The sequence below is a fragment of the Cyprinodon tularosa genome, unplaced genomic scaffold (assembly GCF_016077235.1).
Source record: "Cyprinodon tularosa strain WSP-4 unplaced genomic scaffold, ASM1607723v1 ctg199, whole genome shotgun sequence".
In the NCBI taxonomy this organism is placed as follows: domain Eukaryota; kingdom Metazoa; phylum Chordata; class Actinopteri; order Cyprinodontiformes; family Cyprinodontidae; genus Cyprinodon; species Cyprinodon tularosa.
In genome coordinates this window covers 483,301-510,321 of record NW_024038729.1, presented here as the reverse complement: position 1 = coordinate 510,321, position 27,021 = coordinate 483,301, and the positions used below count along the sequence as shown (strand labels likewise).

Sequence of the window (27,021 nt, the reverse complement as noted above, 5' to 3'; positions counted from 1 at the left end):
GTGTTATATGGCGCAAAGAGAAAATTATGTGTCTCTGCAAGTCATCTAGGAGTCTTCAGTGAAATCATAGATAAATACCTACTTTAATAATAACTTAAACATTCATTAAATAGGGATAGTACAATATATATATATAAATAACCATTTTTTGCAGAATGATTAGTGATAAAAGTAGGTAATGACAATGTAGAATATTTTCTCCCCAAAACTCAAACCTGAAAGAATTTTGTCCACTATACCCTTTATTTCCACAGCATAGATGTTTAAAAATATGCATCTATTTGTTAGCAAAGGCTGTAGGAAAGAATATATTTATTTAGAAAATACGGATGTTGAAGGAGTGAAGATTGACCCTGAGGTTCTGGTGCCTTTCGGCCACCCCTCAATGCATAGGTTATTGACTGGCCACCCCTATTAGCATTTTCTGGCTACGCCTCTGATAAATTTGATTTCTTTTTTTATTCTCCATCTAAAAAAATTATTTCAGATTTATTATTCAAATTATCAAATGTTACGTTTAAGACAGGAATGTATAGAGATAGTTTGGATGGTTAGACAAACAGCAGGTTAGGCTTAAATACTGTTTTTCTTTGTATTTTAAATGTATGGATGCTTTTAAAGTTAATAGTGTCATGTAGTGTTTCCTCTCTACTTTCGCTGCATGCATGCTCCGTCTGGTTTTCCTTCTGACCCTTTCTGGTTGAATTTTCTCTCTAATATTCCTTGAGATGACACTGTTGTGAATTGGTGTTAAATAAAATTAATTGAACACAGTTCTGTATAGATTAAGTTCCTTGTGTGCATCATTAACACAGTTACAACTGACTTCATTCATTAATTGTAAGGCAAGGTAAGTATATTTATTATGCACATAACATTGCAGTGTGATTCCCTGCAAATTACATGAAAATCTACGATTTGGCAAAGTGGGAGGAGATGTTCTGTTTATTCCATTACTATCATAAAATGTAATATGTTTGTCATACAGCTTCATGGAGCGATTCAATGTTAAAATGTTCTGACATAAAGTCTTTAGTTAATCAGATTTACTTGCAGCCAAAAAGAGAACACACAAAATGATTTATATTCAATTTTTATTAAAAAAGAAAAATATTTGTCAAATTAGTATTTAAAAGATAAGATTTGTATTTCCAGTGTTTTTAAACATTTAACATAGACTTCTTTCTCTTAATTCTGTTCATTAACGTCCAATCTATTTGGTTAAACGTTAAGCCTCTAATAAATCGACAGAATGCAATTAAAGTTTACATTGTTTAATCAGCTACATAAGATTAATTGCTTTACAAACCTGATGATTAATTAAGTGGAATATTTCCTGACAGGAAAGCGTGTCCAATATGATTAACTTAGCACTACAACACTCCTTTTTTTTCTTTCTCTCAGCTAAAAGGCAAACACAGCCGGTTCCACCAGAAAATGAGTTTTGCAATAAAATCTAATCAACCTAAACAAGCTAACTCAGACTCGGGGTGTTTTTTTGCATATTAATCCTTAGTTCCTCTTTTGTGGGGACATTTCTAGAATACACAGTGACTAAGAGGTGCTTGATTAAAGCCTTTTATATGAAAACAAAGTAGCTACAGACAAAAAAAAGTAGCAACTGAAAGTAGTACTGAATATACTGAACTTATATTCAAAGAAAGATAATTTCCTTTTCTGGAATATATCTGTTAATAATTTGCTAGAGTATTAAACATTTTCATTTACTTAAAATGCAAAATGCATGTAGTGATTCAAAAAGTATCAAATTTTCCCATTTTGTCACATTACAGGCACAATTTGAATTTGTTTATTCTGGTTTTATGTGATAGAACAACACTAAAGCATAGCTGTGAAACAGCAGAGAAAGAATAAATGTTTGTTAAGAAAAAAACGGATGCAGAAAACGGATACTTCACAAACTATGGCATTTATTTCAAACAGAGGCTTCTGCTTTGCTTACATTTTTACAATAAATTACACAACGACCATCATCGGATGAGCCTAATAAATACCAGGGAGATCTTTTTTTATTATTATTTTTTTTTTTAGTTCTGACAAACTCCTTTACTTTGTCTTAATCTAGGATGCTTCAGGCTGTTTATTTGTTGAAAATCAGTTCAGCTGCATCCGCCGTAATTCTCCTCTAACAAGCATAATCAAACACAAAAACTAAAAGAAAGCACAAAAAAACAGAGACGAAAAAACAAAAAAACAAAAAAACAAAAGGGAAAATAGAAAAACTATCAGGATTTGGACTGAATGGAACATAAAGGAAGTGAAAACCAGGAAGAAAAAGTAGCATGGAGAATAAACATGCTCTAACTCTCAGTATTTACACTCAGACTACAGTTAAAATCATAAAACTGTCTGTACAGAAAAAGTACATGTTATTAACAGTGCAAGATATTAAATAGCTTGACTCAAAACACTTCTCAATATACAAATGTATAACAAAAGCATACAATTACATACAAGTGCTGGACAAAAAAATGTAACTTCAGGTTATTATACAACAGGGGGGGGTTTATACAAAGGAAAACACCAGAGGGATGTCGTTAGAAATGTTCACACGAACGTCACTTTGTGATATAAATGCACATTTACAACAACTCTACCCTTAATCTGCTTGTAGTACAGGGAACGGTTCTGGTAGGGATGAGAACGAGAACAGGCCTGCAAACCGATGCTGCTCAGGAGTGACGGCAGGAAACCCTCAACATGGCAAAAAAATATAAACAATACATGTAGTAAAACTTCATTTTCAAATACTGTAAATGTAGGATTCTTGGTTGTGATGTTTTAGGCAGTACTTAGTTGCAGGGTCCATCTAAAAAAATGGGAATATTATTGAAAAGATCTTTTGTTTTCAGCAATTCGGGTAAAAGGGCAACAATCATTTAGTTCGATTACAAGCAGTGATAAACTTTTTTTTTTAAACATTTATTTTTGCTTAATTTGATTATTATGGCTTTAAATATTATTAAAAACCAATATATTTTAGAGAAAAATTGAAACATTTCCATCAAACTAACAAAAAACAGCTGAAGAAGTAGGCTGTTCATAGAGGGCTGCTTCCAACCATATTAGTGGAAAGTTGAGTGGAAGGAAAAACGGTGAGAAAGAAACAACTGAAACGATTATGAAGAAAAATCCAATCAATTGTTTTTGGGAGGGGATTCACAAAGAGTGGAGGGGAGCAGGAGTCTGTACTTAAGACTTAAGAACAGTTAAATGGGAGGAAAAAGGTAAAAAATTAGAAGTTGCTGGAAGTGCAGCATAATAAGATTAGCCTGATCATGCCTCCTAAATGTACAAATACTTGGTTTCATGATTAAAAACAGCTCAGCTGTGGCAGGTTAGTGACCTCCATCACCACTGCATTGATGCAGTGACTCTGAAAAGAAGGCCAGCTAATCATAAGGTGCAGTGAATGGACATTCATTTAGATCAGCTGAGGATCTGAGCAATAATAAAATCTAAACCATTTTGAAAGGCTACAGCTACCCCTGTTGTTTGCAGAGCCTTTTGAACACACATTTTCCTTTCACTAAACTTTCCATTTAAATGTTTGGAAACAACCCTGAACAGAGAGCGTTTAACGTTTCATGGGTGACCTTCTACCCCCCATTGTGTGCGTCACACCATAACACTTCTGTACCAAAAATCCCCCTTTATTTGGTGAATGTAATATTAAAAATTCTTAGGAAGATCATTTTAAAGCCAGAATTATCCAAATTAATATCAATGAATGAAGGTCATTACTCTGAGTGTAATGATTGGTTTTACCTTTAACAAATTGCTGAAATAAATGCATTACATTTTGATATAATCTAATGTTTTGGGATGTAAGTTCGATCCAATTAGTATGGAAGAGGATAAGGGCCACTGGAAAAAAAAAAAAAGTTAAAATTTTTTATTTTTATTTTATTTCAGTTTAACATGGGAAAAAAAGTCAGAATTCTGACTTTTTTCTCTGAATTCTGACTTTAATCTCAGAATTTTGGATCCTAATGTAGATGGGCACCATGAAGGAAGAGATGTGGGAGCACTCCGCTTCACTGACAAAGATGTGAGTTGTTTGAGGTTGCCAGTGACACATTGGTGGAAAATAATGGAATTAGGCAACTTTTTACGTGCCCGAGGGGTTCCCTCATTAATGGAGGAGCAGAAGGTCATTAAAACAAGAGAGCTAGTCTCTAAAACAGACATGGCTATGGCTTGATGCTAACATGTTTGTTAGCTGTCAGAATTCTGAGAAAAAAGTCAGAATTCTGAGAATAAAGTCAGAATTCTGAGAAAAAAAGTCAGAATTCTGAGAATAAAGTCAGAATTCTGAAAAAGAAAATCAGAATTCTGAGATTAAAGTCAGAATTCTGAGATTAAGGTCAGAATTCTGAGAAAAAAGTCAGAATTCTGAGAATAAAGTCAGAATTCTGAGAAAAAAAGTCAGAATTTTGAGGAAAAAAGTCAGAATTCTGAGAAAAAAGTCAGAATTCTGAGAAAAAAAGTCAGAATTCTGAGAAAAAAGTCAGAATTCTGAGAAAAAAAGTCAGAATTCTGAGAAAAAAAGTCAGAATTCTGAGAATAAAGTCAGAATTCTGAAAAAGAAAATCAGAATTCTGAGATTAAAGTCAGAATTCTGAGATTAAGGTCAGAATTCTGAGAAAAAAGTCAGAATTCTGAGAATAAAGTCAGAATTCTGAGAAAAAAAGTCAGAATTTTGAGGAAAAAAGTCAGAATTCTGATTTTCTTCCCATATTAAACTGAAATAAAATGTAAAAATTAGTTAACTTTTTTTTTTTTTTAGTGGCCCTAATCTTCTTCCGTACATTAGACATCACATCTTCAGTGAAAAAGGCTGGCCAGGACTCAGGACGTCCTGAGCTACAGCAGAGAGGCATTAAAAATAATTAAAAAAGGTAGATGATGTGAATATTTTCTATTTCATCACTGCACTGTTTATAATGCCACACCCAACAGTAATACCCAGGATGGATGAGCATTCAGTAGTAGGTTGTTAAATACATGGAAAGCATCCATTACCATCGGTCAGACGTAGCCCTTCGCTGGCTGCTCACTCACAAACCAAACTTTAGTTTTTCTTTTTTGTTTTTTCTTAGAAAGCAGATTTAATTTCTCCAGAGGAACAAAAGGCACTACAGCGTTACTCCATCTTCATCCACTGGAGCTTTCAGAGATGAGCTGAAACCAAATCCACGGCCTTCTGTGGGACTGCAAAGCCAGAAAATGGACAGAGAAATGTGGCAGCGGGACTCTGTTGGTTGGTTGAAGTGATCCAATTCTAACTCCATCAAACGGAAACCGTTATTGCTTGTGAAAAAAAAAAAAAAACTCCAAATGAAATAAAAGCACAAAAGTGAGATGTGGCTAAAGTTTAAAAAAAAAATGTCATCCCCCCCAAACACAATCTTCATAAAAGTGCACTTAAGTGCGGATAGCTTGCCGAGGAAACAGTTGTCAGTAGAAAATAGTGCTTGTTTTTCTGGTTTTTGTGCCCCAGCTGTGGCAGGAGAACCAGTCAAGTTGGTTTCTCCGCCCTGCTGAAAAGGAAAGGGGGCGGCGACCTCGGGGTGCTGGTTAAGTGCTTCGTGCGGTGGGTCCTTACTGCTGCCGCTTCTTCCTGTCACCTGCACTCCACTGATACCCCCGAGTTCTGAGATGAGGAGGATGAAGACGGTACAGGAGGGTCGGCGAGCGTCAGCATCACTGCTGCTGTTAGCGAACTCGATGACGGCGAAGAAGAGGAGGAAGAGGAAGCAGCTACTGCGCCTTAAGGTACAAAAAAAACCCCCAAACAGTTAATTTTAAATATGTTTTGTTTTTTTGCCATTTAGATCCAGGAAAGACTTTGTCTTACTTTCTCTTTCCTTCTTCTTCATGCGTTTCCGCCTCCTGTCGATAGAGGCCACCTCCGACTTCAGGGAGAGGTAGTGGTTCCGGATGTCTTGAAGTTTCTCCTGAAGAAATGAAATCCTCTCCAGGCTGCTCATCTTTTCCAGATCAGCTAAGCGGGAAGAAAAGGATCAGTTTGGAGATTAATAAGGAAAGCACGTCTTGGAAACATTAGCCCCCTTTCCTCTGCCTCTAAAAAGCCCTTTCATGGGGCTTTGGCCCCTCAAACCCAGTACTTTGTTCTGCTTAGTTGGGCTTTTGGAGGGGAAAGGGTTGCAAGGAGCCATGATTGGTGGAACGTCTGGCTACCTTTTTTGTTAAGTCCCCCCATCCCGCCATGTTTAAACAGGGGTCCAGTTTACTGTTGTCTAATTTCTTAAATGCATGATGGAGCAGAAGAGAAGCTACGACCATGAGACAGATGATGAGGTGGTCCGGGATCTTTTAAGCTTTTATGCTCAGGAGGAGATATAGCAGGAGTTTGAGTCGGTGACGAACAATGATCACTTCTACGCCTCGACTGCAGCCGGACTGACTGAAATAAACGTTCTGCACAACATATAGCAGGTGGGGGTCAAGTTCAAGAAAATGGTCAGAGGTGATGTAAAAGACTTAAAACTGTTAAGAAAGCTCTCCTTTCAGCAAGACACTGACCCCGATCGCACAGCCAGACCTACAGGGAAAGGCCTAGCCAAAGTTCAGTTCAAAATAAGATAGGAATTTGAGGTATAATTTAAAAGTAGACGGCTACTGATGTTCTCCATCAAATCTGAAAGGAGTTTAAGCTAGTTTCCAAAAGAGAATCAGTTTTTTTTCCTCACACTTCACATCCATTTTTTGGTTTATTGCATAAAAATGCTCTTAAGCACATGTGGGGTTCCCCGAGGCCCAATTCTGGGGCCCCTCCTATTCAACATCTACATGCTCCCCTTAGCTCAGATTATAGCAGACAACATACAGCTTTACATTACGATGTCACCAGGTGACTATGGAGCCATAAGATCGTTGGCTAGATGCTAGATCAGTATATGGGTGGGCCATAGTTTTCTCCAGCTGAATAAAATTAAAACTTAGGTAATAATCGTCGGACCAAAGGTGGAGAGATCCAGAGTTAGCTCAGAGCTTCAGCTACAAATAACCGATTGTAGCCGAAATCTTGATGCCATGACGGACCCAGACCAGAACCTTCAGAGGCACATGCAGGCAGTAACTAAGGCCGCCTTTTATCACCTGAAAAACATCTCCAGAATTAAAGGACTAATGTCCAACCAGTATCCAGAGAAACTCATTCATGCATTCATCTTTAGTAGAATTGATTACTGCAATGGTGTCCATACAGGTTTGCCAAAAAAGTCCATCAGACAGCTGCAGCTGATCCAAAATGCTGCTGCTCGTGTTCTCACTAGCACTAAGAAAGTAGAGCACATCAGCCCGGTTCTGCAGTCCTTACACTGGCTCCCTGTAGCTCAGAGAATATACTTTTAATCCTTCTGTTAGTCTATAAATCAATCAATAGATCAGCACCTCCATACATTTTATACCTTGATTTTTTGTCGGTATATCAACCTCCCACTCAGACATTTTAGTTTCAGCCTACTCTGGACACTAGAACTAGAACCAAACATGGAGAAGCAGCATTTAGTTTCTATGCTCCACTTATCTGGATCAAACTCCCAGAAGACTGTAAAAGTGCCAGAAGCCTGAGTTCTTTTGAATCAAAGTTAAAAACCCATTTGTTTAGAGCTGCCTTTGACTGTTGAAGTTAAACTACTAACTGGGATATTAGTTTAAGGTTGTGATCCAACAGTTTTTTTACTTGTTTTTTTTCTGCTTTTTTGTGGTCCAATTAATTTATTTGTTTTACAAATGTTTTTGCTTTTATTTTTCTTCTATTTTATTGTTTAATTAATGTAAAACACTTTGAATTGTCCATGTATTGAATTGCGCAATAGAAATAAAATTGCCTTTCCTTAAGCATGTTTAAATTTGCTGTTGTATCGAGACAGAAGGATGAACACTTTAAGGGCTTTAATTAAATTGGAATCCGATTCGTTTGGGTACTTACACATCTGGAAACTCCATTTGTACACCCGTGGTGATCTACCGTGGCCGTCTCTGTGGTGAGAGTGATCGGTGTCGCCCTGCTTGTGGTACTTATGGCTGGAGGGGGGAGAGCGGCCGTGATACTTGGGCGAAGCGGCGGCCTTCAGGTCCGACGCACTGTTCTTACAGGCAGCTGGTTTGGCCGTACCTTCAACAACAGACTGGTCCTCGCTGTCGCTGCTGTTAGCTGATGGGTGAGGGGACAAAAACAAACTTTAGCTGATAAAATATTAACATAATACCTGTATATATTAAACCTGGGGGAAAAAAAGCATGAAGGAAGTGGACGGGTAGATAAACAGATGGGGAAAATAGATTGGTTGGTTTGATGTATGAAGAAAAGAAGAGCTGTATAGAAAGATGGAAGCAGAGGGACGACCGTATGGAAAGCTAAATGTTTGGATACAGGGAGGGAAAAAAGACGTATGAACAAAGGGATAAATTAGCAAAAGGATTCACAGATGGATGGAATAAACGTATGAATGAAGGAGAAAAAGCCTGATAAACATGTTTATTAATGATATAAAAACTTTTCCTTAAAATGATCATCCCTGATGGGATGATGAGGAACAGAGATGGCATTTTGTGTTAATATGTATTCACATGCACATACCGTAAATTCCAGACTATACAGCGCACCTGATTACAAGCCGCACGCTTTAATTCTAGAAAGAAAATCAATTTTGTACTTTTATAAGCCGCACAGAACTTTAAAGGAATAGTACACCCAAAACATGATTAGCCTTCATTTTCTACTCACCCCCATGCTGAACAACACTCTGGAGTACTTTTTTGATATCTCAAATGCATCTGGAGATCTGGGAGGTTTCTTGCTGTCTGCTGACATTCAAATAATGGAGGTCTATGGCGCCCGAGGCAGAAAGGTCCATAAAAGTCCACAAAAAACGTGTCAATATTCCTCCATACTGCTCGTCCAATGTATTCCAAGTGTCCTGAGTGGGTAGCATCCACAATTTACTCGAAACGAAGTCATTTAGAATGTTTTTAGAGCATAAACAGTAGTGTATAGGATTTCCTAAAAGCGCGTTCACGAGTCTACGGAAACCGCGGCAGACCAAACCAGACGAAAGTGCGCATTCAGCTCGGCAAAGAACTCATGCTCTTCCTCAACACTGAAGTCCTCAGACATTTTTCTTTCGTTGTTTCTTTCTTTGCACAGGTAAACAGCACATTTCTTCTTCTACGCTTGCATTATCGGCAGAGCAGACGCTGAATGCGCACTTTCGTCTGGTTTGGTCTGCCGCGGTTTCCGTAGACTCGTGAACTCGCTTTTAGGAAATCCTATACACTACTATTTATGCTCTAAAAACATTCTAAATGACTTCGTTTCGAGTAAATTATGGACGCTACCCACTCAGGACACTTGGAATACATTGGACGAGCAGTATGGAGGAATATTGACACGTTTTTTGTGGACTTTTATGGACCTTTCTGTCTCGGTCACCATAGACCTCCATTATTTGAATGTCAGCAGACAGCAAGAAGCCTCCCAGATCTCCAGATGCATTTGAGATATCAAAAAAGTACTCCAGAGTGTTGTTCAGCATGGGGGTGAGTAGAAAATGAAGGCTAATCATGTTTTGGGTGTACTATTCCTTTAAGCCGCAGGTTTCCCACGTTGTATGAGATATTTACAAATAAAGATATTACATGTGAGCACTTTTTTAAAGTTTGATTTAATCCGTATGATAAAACAAATACGGTACATATTATGAATCCTTTTTTTTCCTAACACATTAAAATATACGTATGTGTCAGTAACACACAAATAACGCTGCATATACCGGTACTTTTAATTGAATAAAGCACAGAACATGGCAGCCGACCAGGAAAAGTCATTAATCACTTTCTTCTTCCTCCTGCGCACTAAAACCCTCAAAGTCCTCTTCCTCTGTGTCTGAATGGAACAGCTTCAGGATTTTTTTCATGCCGTTTTTCGCGCCATGAAAAAAACGATGTATTAGCCGCACTGTATTATAGGCCGCAGTGTTCAAACAGCGGGGAAAAAGTAGCGGCTTATAGTCCGGAATTTACGGTAGATTTTATTTTCCCACACCTCTTCAGACCTTGAAGTAGTGGGATCTAGATGGGACTGATCTCCTACCTGTTTTCCGGTTCTTTTTGGGAGGCACACAGAGGCTTTTGCGGGAAGGCTTTTGTTTCTTTGAGGCTCCGCCTGCCTGCGATTCCTTCGGCCTCTTCTGACTCACAGACACTACAAACAGGATTGTGAAATAAGACTTGAGCTTGTGTCTTACCAACGGTTTAGTTCAAACTTTTCTCTAAGGGTAATATAAGGAAGATTTGGGAGTATTTGTACCTTTGGACTTCTGCTCACCGTCCTGCTGGCTGCTGCTGCTCAACTCCAAGCTGCTGCTGCTGTTACAGGACAGACTGACGTCAAAAACCTTGGAGGGGGACCCCGCCCCGTCGTCCTGCTGCAGCTCCTGCAGCTCTCCGCCGAGGCTCTCCACCTCCACGGTGCTGCTGTCTGTCTCACTCCGACCACCGGCTGCTTCCTCCTGTACTGGATCTGGGGGCAGAGCGTCAGAAGCCGGCTCTGGAGGTATGACGGGTGGAGGAGTCTGTGGTGGAGAAGGGGGCGGGGCTTGGCTGGGTTCCTCCACCATGCTTCCTCCACCCGAGGGAGACTCGGGCGTCGTGGGAGGGGTGTTGAGCACAGAGTTGCTTCCGCTGCTGGGAAACTCCTGAAGCTTGTCGTTCTCCATCTGCTCCTCGGAGCCTTCGTCCTCCGGTCCTTCCTCCTGGTCATCTCTGGATTCGTCCAGAGATGAAGGTACGGGAGGAGGAGGAGAGTTGGCCGCCTCTGTGTCCGAGTCAGAGAACAGCTCTTTGAGTGTCTTCTTTGGCCACTGGGCCTGGATGCTGGACCACACGTCCTTCTGTCCTTTGGGTCGAATGCCCCCCTTTTCCTCGGCGCTCCCCGACCCTTTAGCCCTCTTCTCAGGAATCTCCCAGAAGCCAGCCTGTCTTCCAGCTTTGCTCTTCTCCTTTAGCCCGTTGTACTTCTTTGCTTTGGTTTTTGTGCGGCTTCGCTCGTTCTCCTCAGCAGGGATCTCTGCTGGCGCTGTGCTCTCATCCCCTGAGCTGCTGCTGGACAGAGTCCCTCTCTCCACTCCAGGACCAGCTCCTCTGTCCTCCAGCTTCCGAGGGGAGCCACTCGGTAACCAGTCCGCACTCCTGGTGTTCCTAGTCTTGACTTTTGACGGGCCCTTCGTGCTCCTTTCAGCTGCGCTGTCAGATTTTCTCTTCCTGGTGTTCACCTCTCTCTCCGGCTCTGGCTGGCCTCTGCGCTTCCCAACTTCTGGGCTTTCTGCCCCCACAGCATCCAGGCCTCTTCCAGAGACAGCGGACACTTTGGACCCGTCAGAGGGGACTCCGCTCTCCCAGCGCTCAGGAGTTTTCGGCGGCTCTGCCGGACCTCGTCTGATGCTGCCGCTGGGTTGTTCCTCTTCTTTGTGCTCCTGCTCCTCATCCTCATGCTCGCTCTCATCTGTGGACATCTCAGCTGCAAGGTGCAAAGTTCTGTTATCCTCAGCAACAAATCAGGACACATAAGATCTTCACAGTTCTGCTCAGACAATTACACACAGTCATCATCATCATAACAGCAATATAAACTTTAATATTTGAACTGGGTTGAATATACAATGGACTAAATCAGAAAACACAACTGGAAAGAACAATTCTACCCTGGTGTTTGGCCACTCTTTTTGGCATTGATGGCCATTCTGGATAGAACCCATTTTTAAGCACAGTCTATGAATTTTAAATAGGGTTGAGATTGGGGCCCTGTTAAATTTTTCATGTTGGCCGACTTTAACCATCTCAGCCAAAACGCCCCTTCAAAAGTTTGGATAATCAGGAAGAACCCAGAGACCATCTTGTATCTTCTTTATTAAAGGGGAACGGCATTTTTTTTTTTTTTTTTTTTTTTTTTACATTGGGCCCTTGATTTTATGTTATTACATCATATGAGTTTTATGTCATTTGGAGCTGTTCTGAAGATATTCCGTTAGGTTATATCCAAGTAACGTCTTCCTATGGGCAACGAGTTGAAGACACAAACTAAACTGTTCATAATTTATTATTTATGGTACGCCAGCATTCATAACATGTAGGCGAATCACTGTCCCCCAGACATCCGCGGTTATATTTTTTATAATTATATTTTTTTAAAACAAAGCGGAGCGTGTATGACATCATCAGCACGCCGGACTGGAGTTGTGACAGGAAGCCCAGGCCACAGGCAGCTACGCTCTACCCCTTCTATTCATTCGGCTAGCTAATCTGAATGGCTCAATTCCATCAGGGATCATCTGTGGTAGCAGCACTAGACATCTTCCTGGCATGTGAGTAAAACTAGCAGCAGTTCAGCGGACAGGATGAATGAACGGTAGCCGGCGCGCGCGGATGACATCATACACACTCCGTTTTGTGTTTAAAAGATATAAATATGACTTCCGGTTATGGCGGCCACGTAGGAAGACGTGCAGAACTTTGCTCCGCTGTCTGCTGCGCTTATTAAGGGAAAATAACTGCTGCTCACGAAAAATTTGTGTCAGGAAAAAGATAGAATGCCTAACTCATCCAAACAGCTCAAAGGGAAAAGTGAGGCATCCAAGCAAACGAAGCTTTTCGACCACAACCTCCGCGGTGAAGCTCGCAAAGCCAACAAAAACATGGCGGAGCCTGAAGAAATTAATGACTCAGAAAATAGTAAGTCTGACCAAATTTTGGTCGCGCTCGAATCATTGAAAAGCGAGTTTTCCTCGAAACTCGACGGTCTGTTGGTGACACTGCAAGATATGAAACAGGAGATGAAAGACTATAATGAACGTATGCTGCGAGCAGAGGACCGTATTTCCTCCGCGGAAGATGAAGTGGCTAACCTACAAGCTAGTGTGAGCGCCTTACAGGCTAAAAACAAGTCGATGGAAGATAAACTCACTGACTTAGAAACTAGGTCTCGCTTGAATAACTTAAGGCTTGTGAACTTGCCAGAAGGTGCAGAGGGTTCAGATTTATGTGCTTTTTTGGAAAAGTGGATACCCGAAGCACTGGGAAGTGAGAAGCTGCAGACCTCTCTGAGCTTGGAAAGAGCGCACAGATTGGGCCCGAGAAAGGACAGCGCCTCCCGACCCAGAGCCTTGATAATGAAGTTTCTTAACTTCAGAGAGAAACAAGCCGTCATTCGTGTTGCACGGGGAAAAAAAAGGATATCTTCTATAAAGATAAACGGGTCCACTTCTACCCCGACCTGGCCGCCGGGCTCCACCAACAGAGGAAAAAGTTCGACCCGATCCGGGAGGTGCTGCGCAATCTGAACATCCGCAATGGAATAACTTATCCTGCAACTCTCCTAGTGACTTACGAAAACGAGACACTGGCATTTAAAACACCAGAGGAAGCAAGCGAGTTTATCAAAAAACTCCAGAGAGCTCAGGACGCATAAAGCACTAAGTAATGCCTCAGACGGTACGTGAAGTCTGCGAACTTATTCGGTTTGTTACATGTTTATATTTCTAATATGTTGTATAGTTAGGATCCTAACTTGGGTTACAAAAATTATTCAAATGTGAAGAGTACCTTCGAATGCTGTTCAGTGTTCGTGTGCAGGGGTCTGTATTGTGCCTGGCAGCGACGGGAGCACTTTTTGCAGAGTGAACTGGACGTGGTTCGGCTAATCCTCAATGACTGTAGATTGGCTAATGGCAATAACGGGAGACATAACGGTTGTGGGTGGGGCTCCTTCTGTTTGGGGAAGGGATTTGGTAGTAGGGAAAGGGTTATGTTCTTTATGTTCTCTATGTAGGATGTATGTTCTATCATCCGGTTTTGTTGTGTCTCACATTTTTACAACGCTAAGCATCCCACTACTTTTGTTGATGTATGTCTCAAACTGTAAAATGTAATTTTATTTCATGGAACTGCAGAGGGCTCCAACGCCTTCAAAAAGTCAAACAGGTCATGAATAGACTGAAAGAAATGGAGTCTAAAATTATATTCCTCCAGGAAACGCATCTTCTCGATGAGGATAATTTGAGGGTGAAGAGGAGGTGGAGGGGTAATATATATACAGCACCGTTTACGTCTCATTTTAGAGGAGTTATGACACTTATACATGAATCTATACCATTGCAAATTGAAAACATTATTAAAGACAAAAGAGGAAGATACCTAATACTTCAAGGCTCCCTAATGTCGGAAACTCTAATTCTAACTAATATATATGGCCCTAATGTGGATGATAGTAAATTTTACAATGATTTACTCCTCACTCTGTCTACGCTTAAAGGATCTCACATAATGGGGGGGGATTTTAATTGTACATTACACCCAAGCATGGACAGATCAACTGGAATTGATCAATCGCATAATAACTGTAGAGCTGCAATTTATAGAATGATGAAGGAGCTGAAGTTGATGGAAATATGGAGAGAGAAAAATCCAGCTAGCAAAACATACTCCTGTTATTCAAGTTCTTTCAAAACCTTCTCCAGAATAGACTTCTTCTTAATCTCTGCAGAGTTACAGTTTAGGATTCATGATTGCTTCTATGATAAAATTGTAATTTCTGACCACGCCCCATGTTGCTTGGTTTACAGAGATGACCAATTAAAGAGAGACCCACCGAGATGGCAGTTCCAGCATAAATGGTTACAAGATAAAAACTTTGTGAAATATTTAGGGAAACAAATAGACGAATTCTTACAATTTAATACTTCAGAAACGACAGCATGTACAAAATGGGAGGCTCTTAAGGCCTACCTTAGAGGTCACATTATTAGTTATACAGCGTTTAAAACGAAACAAACTGAAAAAACTCGAACACAATTAGAAGATAAAATAAGGTTAATCCAAGCTAAAGTAAATAGTGGAGATAAACAATTAGAAAATGAATTACTGGCTTTGAGAGCAGAATATGATAAATACTCAGCTTCAAGGGCGGCATCAAGTTTGTTGCGACTTAGGCAAACATTTTATGAACAGGGCAATAAAGCAGGCAAGTTTATGGCATGGCAAATAAAACAATTAGAAACTAAACAACCAATTACATCTATTATAGTAAATGGACAAATTTTATATGATCCTCAAGAAATTAATGTAGCCTTTAAGAACTATTATGAAGAATTATATAAGGCACAAATAAACATCAAATCGGAAGACATAAATCAATTCCTTAAAAATTTAAATATACCAAAATTTTCAGAGGAAGACAAGGAAAACTTGGATCTAGAAATTACAAAAGAAGAGCTAGGGCAAGCCATTAATGATATGAAATCAGGGAAAAGAGCGGGACCAGATGGTCTCCCCATAGATTTATACAAGACGTTTAAAGATAAACTTTTGACCCCTCTACTAGATATGTTTCAGGAAGTTTTCCATTCAAACTATCTCCCCCCCTCAATGAACGCCGCCATGGTTATCCTTTTGCCAAAGCCAGGCAGATCTCCAAACAAATCTAAATGTGAGAATTTTAGGCCCATTAGTTTACTAAATTCAGATCTAAAAATAATCTCCAAGCTGCTAGCACGACGTTTACAAAAGGTGCTCCCAAAATCAATTGATCGAGATCAAAATGGATTCATTTCGGGGAGGCAGGGTTTTCATAACGTGAGGCGAGTTCTAAACATAATTCATTATAATAGAGGTACCTCAGACTCAGCTCTTTTATCACTAGATGCCGAAAAGGCATTTGATAGGGTTCACTGGGAATATCTATTTCAAGTTATGGAAAAATTTGACTGTCGTAATAATTTTGTAAAATGGGTGAAAATATTATACAACAATCCCTCAGCTGAAATAATAACTAACAAGAATATATCTAGATCAATAAAGATCAACAGGGGCTGTAGGCAGGGTTGCCCATTGTCACCTTTACTATTCACTCTGGCAATAGAACCATTTGCCATTGCTATTCGCTCACACCCACATCTTAGTGGAATCAATGTCGGACCTACAGAACATAGGATTTCCTTGTTCGCGGACGATGTGATCCTTTTCATATCAAAATTAAATCAGTCAATACAAATTATTTTGGAAATAATTAAATCATTTAGTGGTATATCAGGATACAAGATAAACAGAACCAAATCTTCAATTCTTTTATTAAATACAAATGAAAAAATTAACCCATCATTAGGTGTATTACAGTTTAAGATGGTAAATGAATTTAAATATTTGGGGATACACATCTCACCAGATTTGGAATGGGTAGCTGCGACCAACTACAATCTCATATTAAATGAAGTAGACAATTCATTTGAAAGATGGACGTCTCTACCAATGTCTATGATTGGGAGAATAAATACAGTTAAAATGAATATACTGCCCAAGTTACTTTACATATTTCAGAATGTTGCTCTTCCACCTCCTCCTGAATTCTTCTCCCAAATAAAGAAGAGGATGTTACGTTTTTTGTGGAAAAACAGAAAATCCAGACTCCGTTTGTCTTTACTATATCTCCCTTATGACCGTGGGGGCTTGAATTGCCCAAATTTTCACTTGTACTACTATGCTGTGCAGTTGAGATCTATGATGTTTTATTACAGTGATCAGTCGCCGCACTGGGTTGACATGGAGACTCAGGATTTAAAAGTGACTCTCCCCTCATACTTCTATTCAGATTCAGTATCAAAGCTTTTGAAACATACTAAAAATCCATTTCTTAAAAACATGATAGGCGTATGGAGAGATGTAAAAAAAAAAATTAATGAGCCACACTGCTTGTCTCTGTTCAGCCCAGTGTGGGGTAACCAATTCTTTGTACCCGGTAGAGCTGACTCAACCTTTAAAGCATGGAAAAACAAAGGACTCCAGATGATTCGGGATTTTTATGTATCAGACTCAGACATACTAATGAGTTTTCAGGATCTACAACAAAAATTCCATCTGGATAAGAAACATTTCTTTAAATACCTTCAACTCAGAAACTTTATAAGAACGAGTCAAAATAATGTGCTGGCTAAACCTGCCAAATCAGCTTTGGAAAAAATGTTAACAAGGGATAGTTTAAAGGCAGGTATTATATCAGAGTTCTATCACTCACTGATGTTGCATACATCTGAGGGATCTCATGACAGACTTAATGCTTGGAAGGGTGATTTACAATTAGAGCTATCTGGGGAAGAGTGGCAAACAGCATGCAAATTGGCCCATACCAGCTCTATCAACACTGCACTGAAAATGATCCAATTTAAATGGTTAATGCGGGTTTATGTAACACCAGTGGACCTCAACAGATATAATGGGGTAATACCTGATGTATGTCCAAAGTGTACAGTGGATAGAGGAACTTGGATTCATTGTGTGTGGTATTGTAGGAATATTATATTGTTTTGGAAAGAGGTAAAAGATGCAATTGAGGAAATTATTTCCAAACAAATAATTATGGATCCGAAGCTGTTTGTGTTTGGACTAAGCCCAGACAAACATAACTACACTAAAAACGAATTAATTTTTATAAACTTAGGTCTGCTTAATGCAAAAAGATGTATATCACTTTTCTGGGGGAAGTCCCATAGACCGACTATAAAACTGTGGTTGCAACAGATGGCATCTACCCTCCCTCTGGAAAAGATTACATATGTATTAAAGGGTAAACAGAATCAGTTTGAATCCATATGGAATCCCTTTATTAAGTATGTCCAACATCTGAACTTCTTGGAAGACGGCGCAAATGACTGAAGATTCTGCTCACTGCGGTTCCCAAAGAAAATTCTGTTAAAGGACATGCACTGCTGAAGTAATTATTTCAGTATACGGATGAGGTGTAGACTATGCGATGGGTTACATTGGAACTAAGAATGTGGGAGACATTTTGTTGTTTTTGTTCTGTGTTGTGTATTTCATTGTAACTTGAACCAAACTACTATTATAACTGACATTCTTTGTTAAATGTTCAAGCGGTTTGTCTTAACTGTTAAAATTTCAATAAAGATATTTTGGAAAAAAAAAAGATATAAATATAAAAAATATAACCACGGATGTCTGGGGGACAGTGATTCCCCTACATGTTATGAATGCTGGCGTACCATAAAGAATAAATTATGAACAGTTCAGTTTGTGCTTCAACTCGTTGCTAATAGGAAGACGTTACTTGAATATAACCTAACGGAATATCTTCAGAACGGCTCCAAATGACACAAAACTCATATGGGTGAGTAGAACATGATGTAATAACATAAAACCAAGGGCCTAATGTAAAAAAAAAAAAAAAAATGGTGATTGGTGCTCTGCTGCTTTAAAGCTGCTATGCATGCAGCAGAAGGAAGGCTTTTTTTTCCCTCTCCCTCATCAGAACCTCCATTTGGTTTGATTTGTATCTTATGGTTTGGGTTTTGTTGGGTTTGCTTTTCTTAATTCTGGTTAGTTATGGTTTTGAATTAATCTATTTTGGTTTCTTATTTAAGGTAGTCTCGTTTCAGGTTTTATTTCTTTAATATTTTCATTTAATCAGAAAATCCTTGCATGTTCTCCTTTAATGTTAACCCACCAAACAAGCCTGGTGGACGTAACATAACTGACTGAGTAGGTTGCAGCTGCTCACAAGGCTAAGACATGAGCCTTCTGCAGGAGGGTTTATTTTAGCTGTTTCGCTACAATGATGAGGAAAATGCTCTTAGGGGTCAAAGTGAGGCTTTGAACCCTAAGCTTCGCTATAAAAGAACTCAACAGGCAGCTATAGAAGCTCCTCTAGAGAAGATTGTTAAAACAAGGATGCTCCATAAAATGAAGAACATCATCAGTCTAACTATTTTAAATTATTTTTGGCCCGATTATTGGAGCCAATGTAGATTTTTCTTCCCCCATATAAATGATAAAACTTTTTTTTTACACAAGCCTAATTTCAAACAAAAAATAACATTTATGAAGAAATCAAACAAAACATTTCTAATGGATAGCTAACAGAGGGGGCAGCAATGCACTAATGAATCAGTGAATGAATTTCATTTGAAGCACGGTGGTGGCAGAATCATGGTGTGGGGCTGTTTCACCAGCAGCAGTCGTGATGCATTGCAGAAAACGGATGAAATATTGAAATAGGAGAAATACTAACAAACTCAGCTTTACTTCAAGTCTTGATAACCAAAATGTTGACACAGGTTGGATAACAAACCAGAACTGGTTCCCTAAAACCCATCCTATCAATAATAAACAGGGTTCAGCCCATTTCATTTAACTTCCTACAAATTTGAATTTTTCTTTTAATTTCAATTAATGTTTCTTTGTTTTTGTTTTTTTGTTCAGATGGATGATATTATGTAGCTAGTATTATTTTCATTTTTATTTCTTCACACATCATTTCTCCTATTTGGCCAAATGATAACTCTCAGATTTATTGGCATCTTGAAAAAACCTTAGATCTATTTAAATCTAAAACATTTAGATAAATCTGAAATAAATTTTCTTACATCAAATGAAGATTTTCTAAAGTAGTTTTTAATCTGAACTCAGGGTGAAGATCGCCGGGTTGAATTAAAGTTCAGAATCAAAAGGATCTAGAGGCTACGGATATCTTTTATAATATAAAGCTTTGGTTGGACATATTAAAAACCATCATTTAGAAATAAATATCTATAAAATGACCTTTATTTAGTCATATATTCAGATATTCGAGTCAGATCACTAAAGGTAATTCCTCCATACTCCTCCAAAATGATACTATTTGATTGGTAAAATGCGTATAAACATCTTTACCGTTTGGGATGAGTAAAAATAGAGTTTTCAAAATAATACAGTTTTCAAGGAGAACTGCATCAGTACCTGGTTGATAGCTACAAAAACAATGTTTTTACTATAACTTGCTAAAAAAAACTTCGGCCCATTCATGGTCAAATACCCGCCAAGCCTTGCAGAGTTGTTTTAGTGCATGCATGTGTTCTGGCCACTTATTGTAATTGTTATTGTGCATATGTGGGTGAAGCAGAGATAACTGCACAGAGCACATGCATGACAGACCTGAAGCCTGGCTTCGAACCCAGGACCTTCTTGCTGCAAGGCAGCATAGCAGGAATGAATTAAATTGTCAGGACATTACTGCTGCTGATGATGATGATGAGCGTATGTAAACTTCTGAGCAGAGCAGAGTTTGAAGTGTCTCTACCTTGCAAACCATTGAGGATGGACGTAATTTCTATGGACTTGACCGGAGACTGCCGCGTCCCTTTGTCCTCACCCTCGTTCATTTTGGAGAAGACGTCCTGAGTCAGGCCACATTTGGAGCGCGGGACCCGGTTTGGGCCGAGGACCTCTCTGTCGCCGAGCCTCTCCAGCCTGTCTTGCTCCCTCTCGGCTTTGTTCTATCAGGATTCAAACACAGTCAGCGTTTTATTTTGGTACCCGATTCGCTCCAAAGCTATGACTAATCTTCACAAGCCGTACCTTTATTTTCTTACGGTGCTTTATTTTGGGGACGTTCTTATTTGCTGGCCGCACAATCTTGTCTGCCTTGATCCACTCATCATATCTAAAAGAATTTAGTCGGGAGACAAGAGAGTTATAACACTGAGGTCACCGATAGAGAACCAACCTGGCACCAGACACCACACAGACACCCGCCTGTCCAACAAGTGGCTTCAACAGCAAAAGAGAAAATCTAAAAACGTGTGTGGAAAAAACAAAAACCTTTACGATGAGGAAAGAAACACACCAGCCACCACACAAATTACAGTTCTAAGAGGTACCAAAAGGGAGCTACTCAGGGAGAGGAGGGGGTGTATGAGTGGAAAATGAAACGTCTTTACAACATCACACACAACAGAGACAATGCAGAGAACATCCCGCTGTCTTAAAGAGTGCTGGAGAACCACACCACAACACTGTGACGATGAAATGCTGATTGCACCAGTTGACTTCTGGGTCATGGTAGTCCTAACGCTCCTGTATTGAACCTAACCCGCTGGGGAGGGGGGAGAGGGTTGAGAGGTAGAGGTGAGTGTAGCAGCACTTTGTTTGGCCATTCAGAAGGTCCAAAAGGTAGCTAACGGGATTGAAAGGATGATTTAGAATCTGATTGGCTAGAAATCAGCCTGTCTGTAGGTTGGTTTGTTGTTTGTTTTTTTGTTAATAGACAGACATCTGGGGGATAGAAAGACAGAGGACTGAGTCAAAACCGAGGCAGGAGGCAATGCAGATGCTCTGTTTCTGCCACTAGATGGCCCAGTTTTCTCCAGAATCAGAGCATGGTCTAAAGGAGGAAGGAGAAATCTGTTGCCCCTGCAGGGATACCCATGTAGCGGTGATCCCCTGACCACAACTTCCTGAATAAAATTTGTTGGATTGTTTGTTATTTTTCAGGGTGTAAAGAGGTGATTTCTCCCCAGGTCCTGTCTTACCTGACGTTCCAGCCACAGTAGTGCACCAGGTAGAGCACCTCTCCCCCCTCCACGTCTGCCTCTTTCACAGTGGCCTCGTACGTCTTCAGAGTGCGGCCTCGCCCATACCTCACCTGCACCTTCATCCCCGGGGGGTAACACTCAAACTCCTCCCCTTCCTCCCCCTCCTGACTGCTGTCATCCCTGCAAGAAAAACAGTTCAGCACTTCCTGGCCCTAGGCTGCCCCCATTGAACACCACAGACATGGACATAGGAGAGTTAGGCGCCACATCAGCTCTGATGCCCTAAAAGAACCACACGCAAGCGTGTCCGCCATATTCTGAGTGGCAAGTTCAACGCAGAGAACAACACAAGGATGCATCAGCTTCTCTGAATATATAGCGAACAAATATTAATTTATCTTCAAATAAAAAAAACTGAATTTAATCCAGTTATACATAAAAGTATTAAACTGTGTCTAGTTGGTCAAAATATCAATTCATTAATGGATGTCAAACAGTTAGATTTTCACCTTCAGATGGCCTTTTAACAAGGTATAAAGTACATTAGAAGAGGATTAGGTCAATGGAAAAAAATTTAAAACGTTAAGTTTAATATGGAAAAATAAGTCAGAATTCTGAGATTACACTAAAATAAAATAAAAAAATCAGTTTTTCCAGTGGCCCTAATCCTCTTCTGTAAGTATGGTAATGAAATCTGAAATATTTATTTATTTTAATCATTACTAATATTATTTTTTCTGTTGTTCTTAATATCATGCTTACAATAATAATAAATCTTTAGTGGCGGCCTAGTGGTTAGGGCATTAAACTTGGAATCCTGAGGTTCTGAGTTCAAGCCCCACTCCCACAGACTGCCACCGTTAAAATTAACCCCACACTGCTCCCCAGGCGCCACACAATGGCAGCCCACTGCTCCCCAAGGGGATGGGTTAAAAGCAGAGAGAATTTTGTTGCTCTGTACTTGTGAAAGTGTAATGACAATAAAAGCTGGAGAGAAAAAGCCGGAAAAGTACCGATGTTGGTACCACTATAAATGCTTTAGCATTTTTAATCATTTCAATTATTTAGCTTAAACTTGGCTGCAAATTGTAGCAACAGTGACACTATCTATTTCTCCTTTATTGTTACTTTCCAACAACTCTGGTTAAGATTTAGTGTTTCAGCCACTGAAATTATACAGGATGGGGTATCCTGTGGAGGTAATGGCCTCCAGTATCACACTTGGATGACGCTCGACCTAAAAGCTGTACTCAGATGAGCTGTCTGTCAGTCAAACATGCCACTCACAATATGTGTTCACGTTGGCGCATGATCTGGATGCTCATGTGGCGTCTATCCTCTCCTCGTCTATGACAACAAAGACCCACCCTCACATCCATCCACCCATCCTACTGCTTGCTGCACAGAAGCTCCACCCTCGCCTGCCTCATCCCATTACAGCACATGGCCTTGATCTAGAAACAAACATTCACTTCCTGTTTTTGTCCTTCTTTAACTCCAGTCCAGTAAAACCTGAGGCAAGCTGCAGGATTAACTACATCATTAAAAGTAACCCAGTACAAGGAACAAATACATGTGTTTCAGCAAGTAAAACATTATTTATGATAACGAGCATTATTAAACACTACTTTAAGCTAACCCTACAGCCAAACATGAAACACTTGAGGTTCTCATTCATACACATACACACAATGTGAGGAACAAAGCAGCCACAGGGAGGAGCTAGTGGGAAACAAAGCTGGAGGCTAGTCTGGCATTGCAGTCAGAGGTTTAGATGCAAAAGGACAGCAAGTTAGGACAGCAAAACACAGCTCTGCAGGGTAGCTCAGCAGCAACTTAAAGCAGGAGTATAGAAGTGATGGGATCCGGGCAGAAAGGCCACAGCACTGTTCTCAGCTTCTCATTCAGGCCTCAGCCCAGAACACCGAAAGGCTTTTATCAACGTTTCAGACTTTGCATGCCTACTCATAGCTGTCTGATTTCTCCAGCTGCACAGAAACAACAAACCACAAATGTCTGGCATTTCAGTGCTGCACTTTCAACACTCATATATAAATGCATAAAAACAATCTTTCCTAACTCTGTTAGTTAAAAACAACTATCTGTGACGACTACAAAAGAAGCAGTTCTCCTACAATAAACTATTTACTGATGCTTCGACAAAAACCCCCCAAAAAAACCCAAACAAATCAGTATTAAGGCAAAGAGCTTTAAAACTAGAACTACGGACAATTCCTACTTCCTCCATTTCCCTTAAATTCAGCCTCTCTTTGACTCATAGTTTATGATTCTTTCTGGAGTTTTGTAGTGTTTTCTTTAAGCATACCTCCAAATATTGAGATTTGCAGCCTAAAAAGTTTCAAATTATGATCCTAAATTCCAGAAATGATTAATACGCCACAGAAAAACAGTTTAGCTTTCCGGTTGGTGTATGTCTGTTGCTGTGCAACGAATAGAAACATTAAACAAAAGAATAAGCATAAATGAAAACCTTAAATGGATGCCATTGGTTTGTATTCTTTACTCAGATGCTCCTAAATAAAACCCTTTGTTAATTAGTCTTACGGGTTTGATTAACACAGTTTAATAAAAGGGGCTAAATATATTTTACTTGAGAGAATAACAATAGTTATTGGACCTGATTGGAGGGAAGTCTGGCTGCAGGGCATAAAGGAGATCAGTGATAAATATCATATAAACAGACTAAGATAACAGTGGAAATCAGCTTCAGAAATATTAAAGCGAACCTCCCTATAAGGTGAACCCGAACCTATTACTAATGTAAAATGATTTTTTTTCAATTTTCCAATTCTTACCCAGCTTAAGAATAAACTGAAAATAAAAGGAAACCTGCGGCAAGTTGAAATATCTCAGTGGTAATCACTGATGCTTCTTTTACATGATGTTTGATGTGAACTCGCTTCTATGAGTCCTGGTATTTAACTTTTACACATTTTGACACCTTACAAGCAGTCTTCAATCTGATTATGCAGATCAACACAAAGTAGATGTTCTCTAGCCGGGGGAAGCAAAACATTGCTTAGTTTTGTTTAAATAAAAACTGAAAAACAGGGCCTTAATTTTTGCTCTATGGATTTCACTTAAAAAAAAACAAGCCTAATCTCGGTCAGGTTGGAAGCACTGAGCAGAGCTATTTTCAACCTTCAGTACAGATTCTGAATTGGAGTTAGGTCAAAAACGAAACCCAATTAATTTAGCCAAATTAATTGAAATCAGTTTTATAAAATTAAAAGCTATTGATTCCAATCCGAAACCAAAGTTAGTTCAAAGTTTTAATTTCTACTTTAATTTCAAGTTTTTTTTAACGTAAATGACCTGGCTGCTGTTTTTACACATTTTTAAACACTGTTCTCTACGGAAGACGATTAGGGCCCCTGGAAAAAAAAAGAAAAAAAAAAGTTAACTGATTTTTTAATTTATTTCATTTTAGTATGGGAAAAAAGTCAGAATTCTGACTTTAATCTCAGAATTCTGACTTTTTTCTCAGAATTCTGACTTTTATCTCAGAATTTTGGATCTTAATGTAGATGGGCACCATGAAGGAAGAGATGTGGGAGCACTCAGCTTCACTGACAAAGATGTGAGTTGTTTGAGAGGGCCAGTAACACATTGGTGAATTAGGCAACTTTTTACGTGCCCGAGGGGTCCCTTCATTAATGGAGGAGCAGAAGGTCATTAAAAAAAGAGAGCTAGTCTCTAAAACAGACATGGCTATGGCTTGATGATAACATTTCTGTTATCTGTCAGAATTCTGAGAAAAAAGTCAAAATTCTGAATTTTTTCCCCATACTAAACTGAAATAAAATTTAGATAAAAAGATAAAAATTTATAATCAGTTAACTTTTTTTTTCAGTGGCCCTAATCCTCTTCCATAGTTTACTTGATCAAAGTTTTTGCAAATAAAGTTTAACTATGCCAATTTCGTTCACTTTGAGGGTGGAACCAACCTGAGAAATTCAACTGCTTGTGATTGGTTGCTTTTCAGGAAATCCCACCTCTACTGTTTTTTTTCCTAGCTAGCTGCAGGTAATAAAGTTAGCAAAGCATCTTTAGGCTAATAGCTGCTGACATCTCTGTCATCAACTGACAAGTTTCTAAACACAATGCTGGAAACAAAAGGAAAAATGCTTAAGGGTAGCTATGTGTAAAAATCTAATTAACTTGAGTGTTCATTGAAGCCTCACTTTCTCAATATAAACAATAAAGCTAACCGTTAGCTTAGCTCACGCAAAGTTGCACATCTAACATTTATCTTTTTAAGAGCATAATCCTGCTGTAAAAACACATCCATGACTTTGTGAAGCTAAATTATTTAACTTAACCAATTCTCCTGAAGAGAACAAAGATTAGCCTAAAAGATGCTTTGCTAACGCTACTAGCCGAAGAAAACAGAGGGGAGATTTTCTGAAAAGGTGCCAATCACAGGAAGTTTAATTTCTCAGGTTGGTTCCACCTAAAAAGTAACAAAAGTTGACAGAAGTGCTCAGAAACAGGTTTCACTTTAGATTTTTTAAAATGGCGGCACCCTGCCCCAGCAGTATGGTGCTCTTGCAAAGCTCAGAGACATTGGCCGTTTCTCAATTTACAAGAACGCAAGTACGGACTTGTGTCTTCGCCAAATATGTTCTTGAGTAGAACACAGGAAAGTACGGACTTGGTGAGAACAGGAGCACGCAGACTAAATATGGGTCAATTGGAACAGATGCGCTTGGCTTGTCTAGAGCTGTTTTTCTACTCCTGTTATTAATAGTCTCTATATAATAATAAATTCGTACTTTTTGTATTTATTGGGGAGTAATAGTTAACACAGTCAGATAAACACAAATCAAATGAACAAATTGCTAAATATTGCGGTAAATGGGCCATATAGCGACGCTTAGAATATAATGTTCTCGCCTCAAATGATCTTAAAACGTACTTTTATTAAACAACGGCAACAGAAAAGAGAACATTTAACTTAATATTCTGAGCTCTGTGAGTGCTCCACTGGAAGCTGCTGCTGCTGCAGTGCATGCTGGGACAGCTGTCAATCTCAAAAACGGACAAGTCTGCTCTGATGCATGCTGGGTAAAGAGGGAGGGGTGAGAACAACATCCGGGGACTTTGTCCGTTCTCAGTCTGCCGTTCTTGTGAATTGGAACAGAACTAGGGCTGAGGCTGACGACGTTTCACGAGTACACGAGAACGCACAAGTACACATATTGAGAAACGACCATTGTCCTGCCGAAAAGTTAACACACCCCTTTTCCTCCTCCCATCTACTCTGACCTTTTTACCCTGCTTATGAAAGCCTTTGGTGGCATGATACTGCCCCCACCATGTTTTGAAGTGGGGATAGTGTGTTCAGGCTGATATGCACTAATAGGCTTCATGCAGCAGACTCCATTTTATATGTAGGTCAAAAGGCTAACATTTCTCCTTGGTACGGAGAACCTGTGGCTTTCATTTTGTGCTGTTCAATAAAGGCAATAGTGGCGCTCACAAGGAACATCAGCTCTTCCAGAGTTACCATGGATCTTCGCTTGCCACTTCAGAAAACTGCTCGATTTACATGAAGACTTTATTACACATTAAATAATTTATGGGGACTATGCTG

General features: G+C 39.5%; 1 protein-coding gene across 1 annotated transcript in view; it reads right to left on the bottom strand.

Moving 5' to 3' along the window:
* Positions 1 to 4,794: 4,794 nt before the first annotated feature.
* Positions 4,795 to 27,021, bottom strand: part of arid4b (AT-rich interaction domain 4B) — an 87,396-nt gene continuing 65,169 nt past the window's right edge. Inside the window, exons 17-24 of the mRNA XM_038284145.1 lie at positions 21,402 to 21,584; positions 20,449 to 20,533; positions 20,171 to 20,366; positions 10,361 to 11,569; positions 10,145 to 10,255; positions 7,982 to 8,206; positions 5,882 to 6,028; positions 4,795 to 5,793 (exon numbers count right to left, since the gene is read on the bottom strand). Coding sequence (XP_038140073.1) covers positions 5,648 to 5,793; positions 5,882 to 6,028; positions 7,982 to 8,206; positions 10,145 to 10,255; positions 10,361 to 11,569; positions 20,171 to 20,366; positions 20,449 to 20,533; positions 21,402 to 21,584 — 2,302 coding nt within the window. The 3' untranslated portion in view covers positions 4,795 to 5,647. The remainder of the gene's footprint in view (positions 5,794 to 5,881; positions 6,029 to 7,981; positions 8,207 to 10,144; positions 10,256 to 10,360; positions 11,570 to 20,170; positions 20,367 to 20,448; positions 20,534 to 21,401; positions 21,585 to 27,021) is intronic.